At 41.5% G+C, this 12,420-nt stretch overlaps 2 protein-coding genes across 2 annotated transcripts in view; both read right to left on the bottom strand.

Moving 5' to 3' along the window:
• The window catches only part of gas7a (growth arrest-specific 7a), a 37,454-nt gene extending 33,437 nt beyond the window's left edge, over positions 1 to 4,017 (bottom strand). The window contains exon 1 of the mRNA XM_062984740.1: positions 3,931 to 4,017. The gene's annotated coding sequence lies outside the window, so the exon portion shown is untranslated. The remainder of the gene's footprint in view (positions 1 to 3,930) is intronic.
• Positions 4,018 to 6,325: 2,308 nt separating this feature from the next.
• Positions 6,326 to 12,011, bottom strand: LOC134336009 (protein SCO1 homolog, mitochondrial). The gene is made up of 7 exons (XM_063018684.1): positions 11,723 to 12,011; positions 10,442 to 10,555; positions 9,618 to 9,708; positions 9,211 to 9,408; positions 8,693 to 8,785; positions 7,822 to 7,937; positions 6,326 to 7,315 (listed from the first exon to the last, which is right to left on the bottom strand). Exons 1-7 carry the CDS (start codon positions 11,858 to 11,860, stop codon positions 7,181 to 7,183), a joined length of 885 nt encoding a protein of 294 aa, XP_062874754.1. The 5' UTR covers positions 11,861 to 12,011; the 3' UTR covers positions 6,326 to 7,180.
• Positions 12,012 to 12,420: the final 409 nt, after the last annotated feature.

Below are 12,420 nucleotides of genomic sequence, written 5' to 3'. Positions count from 1 at the left end.
TTGGCTTTGTAGGCGAGCATCAGTGTTTTAAACTGAATGTGGGCAGCTACAGGAAGCCAGTGAAGAGAACGCAGCAGTGGAGTGATGTGGCAGTGTTTAGGCTGCATTTTGAATGAGTTGAATGAGTTTCATCCGTATAGGAAAAAATACCTTAAAACTCGACACCAGTCCCAGAACCAATTGAACCAATCCCAGAAAATCTGAGAAGGAGAAAGTACCCCAAATGCGACATTTGTTTTATGCAGCAGGGCCTAAAAATGATTACAATGATTACAATTCTTTGCTCAGTTGCCCGTATTGTTTCCTGTAAAATCAGATGGATTTGCACTTGCAAAACAGTTTGCATGTTGAAAGACTTTGAAAGATTTCCCCAAACATAAAAGCTCTCTTGCAAGCATGATTGGCCAATCAGTCTCGGTGTAGAGTGATCCTTCTGGCAGACGTTCGTGTAAATGTCTATTATAGGATTACATTTCTGGAAGGAGCAGGCCATCATTAGTCCAAGCAAGCTAATAAGGAATTGTGGGCTATACGCGAAGAAAAAAAATGAGTTATGTTGCAAGGCAATACAGCTGGCTTTATAAATCAGAGAAACAACACAGGCTGTCCACTCCTAGCTGCCAGTGATGACTGATGTGCAATCTGTGGCAAACTGCAGACAGTATACACAGAAGACCTGCTCGGGTGGTGCAAACCAGAGCTGACATCTTACACTTTTGGGTTCATATTGCTGCTCTGCTACCAACAGGCCAGGCGCCTTTATGGACGGTAATCGACTTGCCCATGGGTTGCTAGTCAGAGGGGATTCCTCTGCTGGCTGATCGATGGTGACACTCCATATGCGATACTGAGCGCGATATGAACTCAGCTGGCTACTGTTCATAGGGTCATATCATCCCATGGCTTCTCTTACCACTCCTATACAGATGATAGCTCATTCCGCTTCTTCAGACACACAAGTGTCAGCTCGCATCTCAGTATGTATGAGAGATATCTCACTATGGATGTCGGCTCATGATCCAAAACTTAATCCAAGCAAGACAGAGGTGTTACTTATTCCTAGAGCTCAGTCTTCAACCCAAGACCTAGTACCATCTGATAATGTACGAAACCTTGGTGTTGTCCTGGATAACCATTTCAACCGCTGTGTGTGCGACATACGTCCGAGTCGCAGACTCCAGTCCCCATCTCTGAGCATAAATGCCAGCAGAGATCTTATTCCACCAGAGCTGCATTCTTTAACAAAAAAACAGACGTGTTTTTCAGCATCGTAAAGCAGCATTCTGATAATCAAAAATACCCCCCACTTCTTTCCTCTTTCTTTTTTTCTGGCTTTCATCCCAAACCATGCAAACACAGGCCGCCCCATGGGAGTGCTTCCACGACTGCGCTCCCTAACCGCTGATAATCATCAGTATTAAACAGGCCTGCCTTCAGCATGCGCTCCTATTAGCTTCCTTTACAGCAACCTGCGGGCCAAACGCAGTGCCGCAGCGCATCGGCAAAATGAAAAGGTAGTAAAACCCAGCGTGTTTTGCATGTGTGTACAAGTGCCATGAATGTAAAAATCACAGGAATATATTCTAGAGCAGCTTCATGTTTTTTAGGGAAACGGAGATGGAGAATATTAATGGTGCGTTCTGGCCTGCGGCTGTTTACACGGAGGAAATGGCTTCTGTGGTTACTCAACACGATACAAAATGCCTTCATTTTTAATACATTTGCATCCTTGATCAGGTACTGAATGTCCATGAAAATAGCAAAAACACATTGTTATTAATTTTAGATAGATGAGTGATCCTGCTCCTGTTTTAGCTAATTAACTATTGTGCTATATGCTCATTCTAAATTTGATAACTGCTTGCATCCTTTGGTAGACCTGTAGCATTTTTAGCCCTCGAGGAGAGGACCGCTGAAAACCTCTCCTGGTGCACACATCACATCAAACTGACACTGTGGCTCGTTGGGTAGCACTGTCGCCTCATAGCAAGAAGGTCCTGGGTTAAACCGCTCAGGTGGCACAGCGGTAAAGTATGCTAGCTCACCAGAATTGGGGTTTCGAATACATCGTATCGAATCTCAGCTCTGCCTTTCCGACTGGGCTGGGCGGCTGCATGAACAACGATCGGCTGTTGTTCAGGGTTAGAGGGTAGAGAGTCGGATCATAGGTCCTCATAACTGGTGCGACTGGCTGACTGATGGCGCCTGCACAGGGCTGAGGAATAATGCTGATGGGGGTGTGGCCCTCCATACACAGTGCCCATACAAGTGTGTGAACTTGACTCGTGCAGGTGAAAAATGCAGTCTGTACTGACTGTGCGTACCAGAGGGTCCTGGGTTTGATCCCCAGGCGGGGCGGTCCGGGTCCTTTCTGTGCGGAGTTTGCATGTTCTGCGTGGGTTTCCTACGGGAGCTCCGGTTTCCTCCCACAGTCCATAGACATGCAGTCAGCTTAATCGGAGACACTGAATTGCCCTATAGGTGAATGGGTGTGTGTATGTTTGCCCTGTGATGGACTGGCGCCACCGTCCAGGGTGTTACTGTGTGCCTTGCGCCCATTGAAAAGCTGGGATAGGCTGCAGCACCATAACCCCCCCCCCCCCCTGATTAGTAATCAAGTTATTAGTAATGAATCAACTGTTATGATAAATCACTTATTTTTTAGAAGTGTCTAATTCTTCTAAGCACTCCAGCAACCCTTTTTTATCAAAACGTCTGATAAATGCCACAAATGTAAACGTGAAACCAAATCATTCTGTGATGTGGCCTAATTATTGATGAGCGACCAATAGATGAGCGATCGTCTCTGACTTTACATCTACAAGGTGGACCGACTAGGTAGGAGTGTCTAATAGAGTGGACAGTGAGTGGGTACGGTGTTTAAAAACTCCAGCAGCGCTGCTGTGTCTGATCCACTCATACCAGCACAACACACACTAACACACCACCACCATGTCAGTGTCACTGCAGTGCTGAGAAAGCAGACATCCCAAGTCTCCCGGAAGTACCGGGAGTCTCCCGCATATACATAGCGACTCCCTGATGCCCGCAAGTCAGATAAAATCTCCCGGAATCTAGAACGAGCGGCCAAGAGCGCACACACACGCGTATTAAATCCGTTATCTGATATAAAATCTAGCGCACTGTGTAGAGAACAAAAATCAATTGTCTAATATACTGTCTAGTGCACTAAGTAGGGAACATAAATCTATGATCGAATATACAATCTAGTGCACTATGTAGGGAACATAATTAATTATGTACTACACTATCTAGTGCACTATGTAAGGAACACAAATCATCATCTAGTTATACTATCTAGTGCAATATGTAGTGAACATGATTGCGTTATCTAAAATACTATCTAGTGCACTATGTAGGGAACATAAATCCGTTAACTAATACGCTATCTAAAGCATTATGTAAAAAACATAAGTCTATTATGTAGTACACTATCTAGTGCACTAAGTAAGAAACATAAATTCTTTTCTAATATACAAACTAGTGCACTATGTAGGGAACATAAATCTATTATCTTTCACACTATCTAGTGCATTATGTGTTTGTGACATGAACAGTTAGCTTAGTAGCTCAGTTGGCAGCTCCTAAAAGTTCTGTTATCACCCATATCCTTTGGTGTGTGCGAGAGGTTTTTTAGCTTCCTGACCATTGAAAAACAGCATGAAAGGGGGCTAACAAAGCATGCAGAGAAACAGATGGACTACAGTCAGTAATTGTAGAACTACAAAGTGCTTCTATATGGTAAGTGGGGGTGATAAAATACTAACTGGCTGAGTTTTCCACTGTCAGACTACTTACATAGATGTTAACTGATCAGGCTGATGCCAACATTAAATTACTTTCAATTATCAGATTATTCTTTATAATTAAACATTATAACTATTTAAAAAAGCCGTTAAAACATCTTACCATGTGCTCCAGTTTATCCAACAAGCCAGAAGTCAGAGGAGAGAATTCAGAATAGCAGACAACAGAGCAGCACCGAGCACCATCACTGACTCATATGGGAAGTTAACAACTCAATTCCCAGGCTCCCCACATTTCTGAACACTGCCCCCATTTTTTTCACATTTCCCAAAAGCAAAGGTCAGACAAAAAATGTCAGGCTGTGGTGGTCAGGCTTGGGAAATTTCTAAAAAGGCTTTGTTTGGAAGTTCCAGATGCAAGCGGGTTCCGAGCCTTCTCCAGGACCGTGGCAGGACAGGCAACACAATGTCTCATACTGTAAAGATGGAAAGTGGACAAATGGCACCCTCTTTATTTAACAAGGCCTGTTTTGTGTGTACTGGTCAAATGAACCTTGTGTGTACGGTTTCTCCCAGCCTGAGGACTACCCCATCTTTATGTCTAACAATAGCTTAGAGACGACTGCTGGGCTATTTTTTCTGCCGTCTAGACCAGCGACAAGAACAAGAACAAGAACATTACTAAGAACAAGTAATGAGTGAGTGGTACATAGTAGTGCCTTGAGACTGCTGGATACTTGTGACGTCATTGAAGAATCTCGGCTTGGTGAATCGTAGGATCTCCTTCTATGAAAGTGTTTCACCCCTTCTGTAGAGTTACAACCCAACTTTGAACATCCCATAGTGCACCAACAATCTAAAGGAATATCGCACAGCCACAACTCTGCCTAGAGATTAGGCCATTGAAAAATGCTCAGAAACTAAGGACAATTAAGATGCTAAAGGTAACTCTTTTTTGTTTGTTTATGCATTTTCTCCCCTTTTTCAGTGCATCCAATTGCCCGATTGCGTCATGCTTCCTCTCCACCAATGCCGATCCCCGCTCTGATTGAGAAGAACGAAGCTAACCCACACCCCCTCCGACACATGGGCAGGAGCCGTATGCATTTTGTCACCTACACTTTGACGAGTGCTATGCGAATTAGCACTGTGTACGCAGAGACACACCCTGACAGCAGGCACCATCAATCAGCCATCAATTATCCGGCTTTAATAATATTTAATGCCACCCCTATCTGAACAACAGGCCAATCGCTGTTCATGTGGTCGCTCAGCCCAGCCGGCAGGCAGAGCCGAGATTCAATATATTCGATGTATTCGAATATATTGACTTTTGTGATGTTGTGGCATCAGCCTGTCGGCGGTTCATGGTCCGTCCCTCCTCTGACCAATGTCAGTGGGTACTGTGCGTACACCTTGCTGTTTCAGAGAGATGTCTAGCCATAACGATTCTGCACTCATTAAAATTATTCAGATCATATATCCTAGGCATAATCATTAGTCCAACATTTAATATATTACTAACCATAACATTCACGATTGTCTGCATTACTGTGCACATTTACTGTTGCATATTGGAAAGTGGTTGAATTTACATGGTTTTACACAGTAAAACCTTGGACCCTGAAGGAGGTGGGGGGAGTGTTTGTTTGTTTGTTTATTAGGATTTTAATGTCATGTTTTACACTTTGGTTGGTAGTTATTAATTACACAAGGTTCATCAGTTCACAAGGTTATATCGAACACAGTCATGGACAATTTTGTGTCTCCAATTCACCTCACTTGCATGTCTTTGGACTGGAAACCGGAGCACCCGGAGTAAACCCACGCAGACACGGGGAGAACAGGCAAACTCCACACAGAAAGGACCAGGACCGCCCCACCTGGGGATTGAACCCAGGACCTTCTTGCTGTGAGGCGACAGTGCTACCCACTGAGCCACCGTGCCACCGTGCCGCCCTGGGGGGAGTGTAAACGCATAAATGAATACAGCTGTTCCCTTTGGGCTTATCCTGAGACTTCTTGAGGTTGTTGGTTGTAACGGCTATTAAAATCACAGGCGTATTGGATGTGGTGCATGGAGACTGGAGTTATGACCCCCCTCTAGTGTCAGAATGCAGAATTGCAGTTAAGCTTCCCACCTCGTTAAAAAAAATCTGATTTAAATATAAATAACTATATATACAAAATAATATATAATTTATATATTAGCCCAGTCTTGTAATCACCATAGTCAGATTTTTGTTTCTTCTCAGTTAATAAAAGCCATAAAGACAAGTTACTTTACTAGCTTACTTCAATAGCTAGCTAGCTAACTTGAACTTTACAAAGTTTACATTATTACGTGTATCTCAGTGTAAAGTTGGCAAAATCATAAGTAAAGATGTTATATGGCATTTAAAACTAGATTTTGCCTCGTTAGCTAGCAAGCTAAGCTAACTAAGAATAACAATTGATATATTTGTATCATGCATTGCAAATAATTGCCGTCTTAAATCACCCTGAAAAAACAAATCTGTGATTTAATCTGAGATATAAAAATAAAGAACTAAAGAAACTTCTTTCCAATTTAAAAGACTATAATAAAATTTATTTTTGTTTTATTTGGATTTTAACGCCGTGTTTTACACATCATGTGTTACATTAATCAGTTCAAGTTTTTAATATCAAACACAGTCATGGACAAATTTGTATCTCCAATTCACCTCACTTGCATGTCTTTGGATTCAGGGAGGAAACCGGAGCTCCCGGAGGAAACCCTCGCAGACACGGGGAGAACCTGCAAACTCCACACAGAAAGGACCCGGACTGCTCCACCTGGGAATCGAACCCAGGATCTTCTTGCTGTGAGGCGACAGTGCTACCCACCGAGCCACCGTGCCGACCAACTATAATAAAATAAACTCTGGATAACTTATAATAATTGGTATTTAATGCGCTATCTTTTTGTGTTTATTGTCCAGTTCTTTTTTTTTTTTGCAGGGTTGTAAATTACAGATCTACTTTCAGATTCAGATGATGCACAGGAAGTGGAAGCCACTGAGGGTGATCAGGATAAGTGTCTACAATAATTGGATGGGACGTTATTAGATTTTCCATAGAAAATTACACTTGGCCTTCAAGAAAATGGGCTTCGCCTTAGAAAAGAGAAAGAGAGAATGTATACGCACTGAATCTACACACTGACTGAAGCAGTGTTGCATGATGGTAGCATGCAGGCCAAGTCTGATCCTGCTGGGTGTAATAACATACATATTAAAAATGGGCTTAATAACAGAAACATAACACTATAATAATTACACAATAATTACTGCTTATACAGAGTAAAACCAGTGTTTGCTTTAATCATCAATTAACTAGTCCTGTATGATTTGTAGAGGAATGTTGGACCATTTTGCATTTTCCTTCTATTCCTAACTGGCCCGTCTGTGCTTTCTCATGTGTGATGCGATGGAGGAGGAGATCTCGGCTGCCTTCTTGTTCTGCCCGTAGTAGTCCAGAAACTTACCGTCAGGTCCCACCAAGTACATAATGATGGTGTGATCGACCTGTGGAACATAAACACGTTTAATGCACCATGAGTGCTTTTACAATCCTTTAGAAAAAAAGCCAACAAGCCTGCAGTATACTCCAAATCCAAATGAAAAATGCAAAAAGATGCGCTTTGTCAAAAGTATTTGGACACCTCACCATGAGCTTGTCAGACATCTCATTTCAAAAATAAATGGTATTAAAACAGAGTGACCTTTGTGTGATTTTTTTCAGCTATAACAACAGCCAATCAAGGCTTCTCACACGTCTTTGAAGTATGTCTGTGGGAATTTGTGCACATTCAGTCAAAAGAGCATTTGCATGGCTGGGCGCTGATGCTGCTTAAGAAAGTCTCAATTGATGTTCCAGTTCATTTCAAAGTCATTGAGTAGGGCTGACGTCAGGGCTCTTAAAATTCATTTATTATGCCTGATCACACATGAAACACATGATTTAAAAAACACATGGCTGAAACACATGATTTAAAAAAATAAAAATAAAAAAAAAATAAAAAAAAACTTACAATGTAGTCGTTGTCCTCGTCTTTTGGACCCTGGCTATAGTACACTCTGTAGGCTCGGGACACCTGCTCAACTTGTTGTGTTGTTCCTGTCATGCCTATAAGCTTTGGGGAAAACTCTGCAGAATAGAAAAGAATATATATATATAAATTTTAAAGCACACATTTCTAACTTCTTCTTTGCAACAGTCCATGTTAGAAAAGCCTGGGCGCAGGAAGTCAGTGGCATTTAGATTGTTGTTGATGTATAGCTTTCACTTTTCAGGTCCTTACTTTGCGTCTTAACCTACATTTGTTGTTGTTGTGTTGTGTTTTATCGCCATTATAAGCTCTGTACTTAGAGCCATCTCTATGGCGTGCCATTTGTATGTTTTTAGAACATTCTTATTACAAGGAAGGTGTTTGAAGAGGTTGAGATTACAACAGATGTTTTAACTTTATGCTTTTCAGAAATGTTAAAATCTTAAAAGGAGCCGTTTAAAAAAAAATGTATTTTATGTCCGATCCCATGAGGTACAGATTTCTGTCCTGGGTAAAAACCTCGCATTCACATAAAATATGTTTTATTGTTAGGGTGATTGAGCAATGAAGGCACTTCGGGGCCTGTTCTTCTTTTAGTAGGTGTCCGTGTGTAACCTGCATTTGTAGATGCAGCGACAATGTTTATCAAGGTATATGTATAGGTTTTCCAAGGTATTTTAAAGCCCACATGGTTATTTATTAGAGCTGTGTATTTATTAAATCAATAATGTTAATACAGTAAAACATAGAATATCTCTTCTTTGTGTTCTTTTATATTAAATACCCATAAAAGACCATTTAAAAGTACCGCTATGTGTGTACTGTTCCATTTTAACTATGCTCAATTTTTTACCTTTGCAATACGCTGCCAAGGCCTCTGACGTATCTCTTTCTGGATCGATTGTGATAAGAATTGGTGTTAAATCTGGAAGCGTCTTTATCTTATCTGTAAAAAACATGAAATGACACAGGTTACATGAATCAAGTGAATTACTACATGTAAACAGGGCACAGCACTCACTGGAAAGGATAAAATTCCAATACAGTGGGGATATTTGACAGAAGTGTTAGTTGTTATAGTCTGACATTCCTTGTAGGTAGGTGTGCCACACTGTTACATTGTTACATAAAGGGTTTGAATTCACAGCAGTGCTATCGTCCGGTCTGGTATCTACATACGGACGTGATTGGCTATGTCTTGGGGGTGGCAGAGGCTCAATGATGGTTTGGCATCCTTGCCAGGGTATCTTACTGTAGTGTACCCAGTGAATTAAGGAAATGTAAGGCCAGTGCAGTACAATGCATAATCATTCCCCCCTTTTAACACTTTACATCCAGTGTTCCACTATTTCAGCCAGAACGCAATCTTACCGATTTCATCCACGACGGTGATCATTTTTTCAATTTCGTCTGGACAGATGTCCGGACAGTGTGTGAATCCAAAGTAGATCAGCACCCACTTGCCAATGAAGTGTTCGCTTTTAGAAGGCTTATTGTTGTGATCAACGAGAGAGAACGGACCTCCAAGGGCAGGTTTCCCTAAAGACTTGGTCCTCTCCTTCTCAAGCTCTGTGCCAAAAAATGACATTCAACATTATACTTATTATACTCAGCTCATAATAAGTATAATAATAAGGCATAGAACAATGAACATACAGGATTAGTGCCCTGTGCCCGTTATTTTCCCCCCTTATGTGCCCAACCGCTACCCTGACTAGATTCAATTGGTTTATTAAAATGAAGTAAAAATGTAAATAATATAAATGTAAACGTCTTACTTTCTTCTTTCTCTTTTTTGAAGTATTTCATTCCAAGTAAAAGAGTCCCACCAAGGGCGAGTGTAAGAGCAAGAGATTTCCAGGTCACTGGCTGTGACAGAGAAACAGAGGCAGGGAATTATTAAACAACAAAGCTCAAACTTAACGTGTTTCATCAGTTTAAATACATACAAATATGACTGGCTATGACTGGCTATGTCTAAGAGCCTCCTGTCCGGAATGTGTTACTGCAATGCGCCTAGTAGCCGATCATGCCTGTGTAGACACCTGGCCAGCTGACAGCACTGCTAAGATTCCAACCCAGGTCTTAGTGGTGGTGGGCCAGCGTAACAGACTGCCACCCAAGCGCCACCACAAGGGCAAGATTTAAACTGGGACAGTGGTACCACTGGTAGCTCAGTAGTTAAGGTACTGGACTACTAATCAGAGGGTTGCCGGTTAAAGCCCTACCACCACCAAGTTGCCACTGTTGGGCCCCTTGGCAAGGCCTTAACCCTCAGTTGCTCAAATGGTATTCAGTCATAATGGTAAGTCGCTTTGAATAAAAACTTCTGCTTAATGCCACAAATGTATATTTACATCCATTCTACATTTAAAGGCTGCAACACGTTCCCAATATGTTGGAACAGGGGCGTTTTTACCACCTTTGCTTATTATTTGCATTTTATAATGGTTGCAAATTAAGAACACCAACTAGTTGTAGTTGTGGGGTCTGGGGTCTCTGTTTTTATATAATAATGCACCTCATAATGTGGAAGACATGTCTAGACTGCAGGCAGTACAATCCTTCACAATGGACAATTAAGTAACATATAGATGCTTACACCTGTACTCTTCTTGGTGGATTTGTCCCCTTCAGACGGAGGTGGTGGAGGGAGACTGGACAGACTTCTCAGACTGGGAAATCCTACACCTCTGCATATTAAGGTATTGTTCAGCTGTACATGAAAGAGGAGATACAAACAGTGTCATATTACACAATAGCTGGACATTACACACAACCTGTATCCAAACGTGGCTTCATGAGTAAAAACATCATTGAAACATTTGGATAGCAGGTACACTAGATTGCCCTGTTACAAATATGACAAATATGAAGTCTAAGTCTATGCTTTAGTCTCTGGTATGGCAAAGAGGCCAGTATACACTGATCAGCCATAACATTAAAACCACCTCCTTGTTTCTACACTCACTGTCCATTTTATCAGCTCCACTTACCATATAGAAGCACTTTGTAGTTCTACAATTACTGACTGTAGTCCATCTATTTCTCTACATACCTTTTTAGCCTGCATTCACCCTGCTCTTCAATGGTCAGGGCCACCACAGATCAGATATTATTTAGGTGGTGGATCATTCTCAGCACTGTAGTGACACTGACATGGTGGTGGTGTGTTAGTGTGTTGTGCTGGTATGAGTGGATCAGACACAGCAGCGCTGCTGGAGTTTTTAAATACCGTGTCCACTCACTGTCCACTCTATCAGACACTCCTAGCTAGTTGGTCCACCTTGTAGATGTAAAATCAAAGACGATCGCTCATCTATCGCTGCTGTTTGAATTGGTCATCTTCTAGACCTTCATCAGCGGTCACAGGACGCTGCACAAAGTCCAGCAGTGACAGTGAGGTGTTTAAAAACTCCATCAGCATTGAGTGTCTTATCCACTTATACCAGCACAGCACACACTAACACACCACCACCATGTCAGTGTCACTGCAGTGCTGAGAATGATCCACCACCCAAATAATACCTACTCTGTAGTGGTCCTGTGGGGGTCCTGACCATTAAAGAACAGCATGAAAGGGGGCTAACAAAGCATGCAGAGAAACAGATGGACTACAGTCAGTAATTGTAGAACCACAAAGTGCTTCTATATGGTAAGTGGAGCTGATAAAATGGTATGTGGTGATCTTTTATTTATGGACAAGGGTACTAGGGCTGAAAACTATGCATAACAATATATCACCTATAGTACTTGTATATCTACAAAGTGCACCTATCTGGATGTAGGGTTACAATACTATGGCATGAGTAATAGAGTAGCTGTACCTAATACATTGGCAAATAAAGTAAAGAGCAAATCAAGAGACATACAAATGACTTACCGGTGTACAGGTTACCCTGCCTGACAGATTTGGACATATCCTATTTCGGGTAAAATAACAGAAGCTGGGACTAGAACCAAATCTAGTCAGAATGAATGGTTTAAACATCCTAACTCTGTGTAAACCCACTGTAGCCATGGCTCCTATTTCTTTAATTTACGATTTAATTCTGCAACAAAAAAGTTTAGAAAGCATAACTTAAAATGTCACAAACTATAATTTATCAAGCATAAATCCTTCCTATTAAGAATTCATTGCATATACTAGTGTAAGGTCAGATCAGCTGCATGGCTGAAGTGAAAGCGGACGTGAGGTTGTTGAATTGTTTGGGCTGCATCCCAAATCGCTTCTTTAGCCCTTTGTAGTGTTTTGCCAAGTGTAGTTGTTTACACAGTATGTAGCGCACTAAATAAGCACGAGGAAGCCGTTTGGAACTTGCCCGATAAGAGTGCCATCTAGCGAGTGCTTAGCTCAATGAATTCATACTCAATAAATGAGATCCGAACCAAATCGACTCTTTAACACTGAATGCATTTTGGGAGTGGAATCGATTCAGTCGATTGAGCCGACTCTTAGGAGTCAAGTTTCGCTTCCAAGTATATAATAATAAAATAATAATACATTTAATTATGGAGAATTTAAGCTTTTTAGGATTGACGTCTTGTCCCTTGGCACTCGGATAAATATATATATATATA

Source organism: Trichomycterus rosablanca, chromosome 22 (genome assembly GCF_030014385.1).
Source record: "Trichomycterus rosablanca isolate fTriRos1 chromosome 22, fTriRos1.hap1, whole genome shotgun sequence".
Classification (NCBI taxonomy): domain Eukaryota; kingdom Metazoa; phylum Chordata; class Actinopteri; order Siluriformes; family Trichomycteridae; genus Trichomycterus; species Trichomycterus rosablanca.
This window is presented reverse-complemented; position numbering and strand designations above follow the sequence as displayed.

What these genes read in the sequence shown, in the direction of transcription:
- LOC134336009 (XM_063018684.1), bottom strand. Translation starts at nt 11,860, where the DNA reads ATGGCTACAGTGGGTTTACACAGAGTTAGGATGTTTAAACCATTCATT. An exon ending in CAAAAAAGAGAAAGAAGAAA is followed by an intron (nt 9,409 to 9,617) that starts GTAAGACGTTTA and finishes TTTTTGGCACAG; the next exon opens with AGCTTGAGAAGGAGAGGACC. An exon ending in CTTGGCAGCGTATTGCAAAG is followed by an intron (nt 7,938 to 8,692) that starts GTAAAAAATTGA and finishes TCTATTCTGCAG; the next exon opens with AGTTTTCCCCAAAGCTTATA.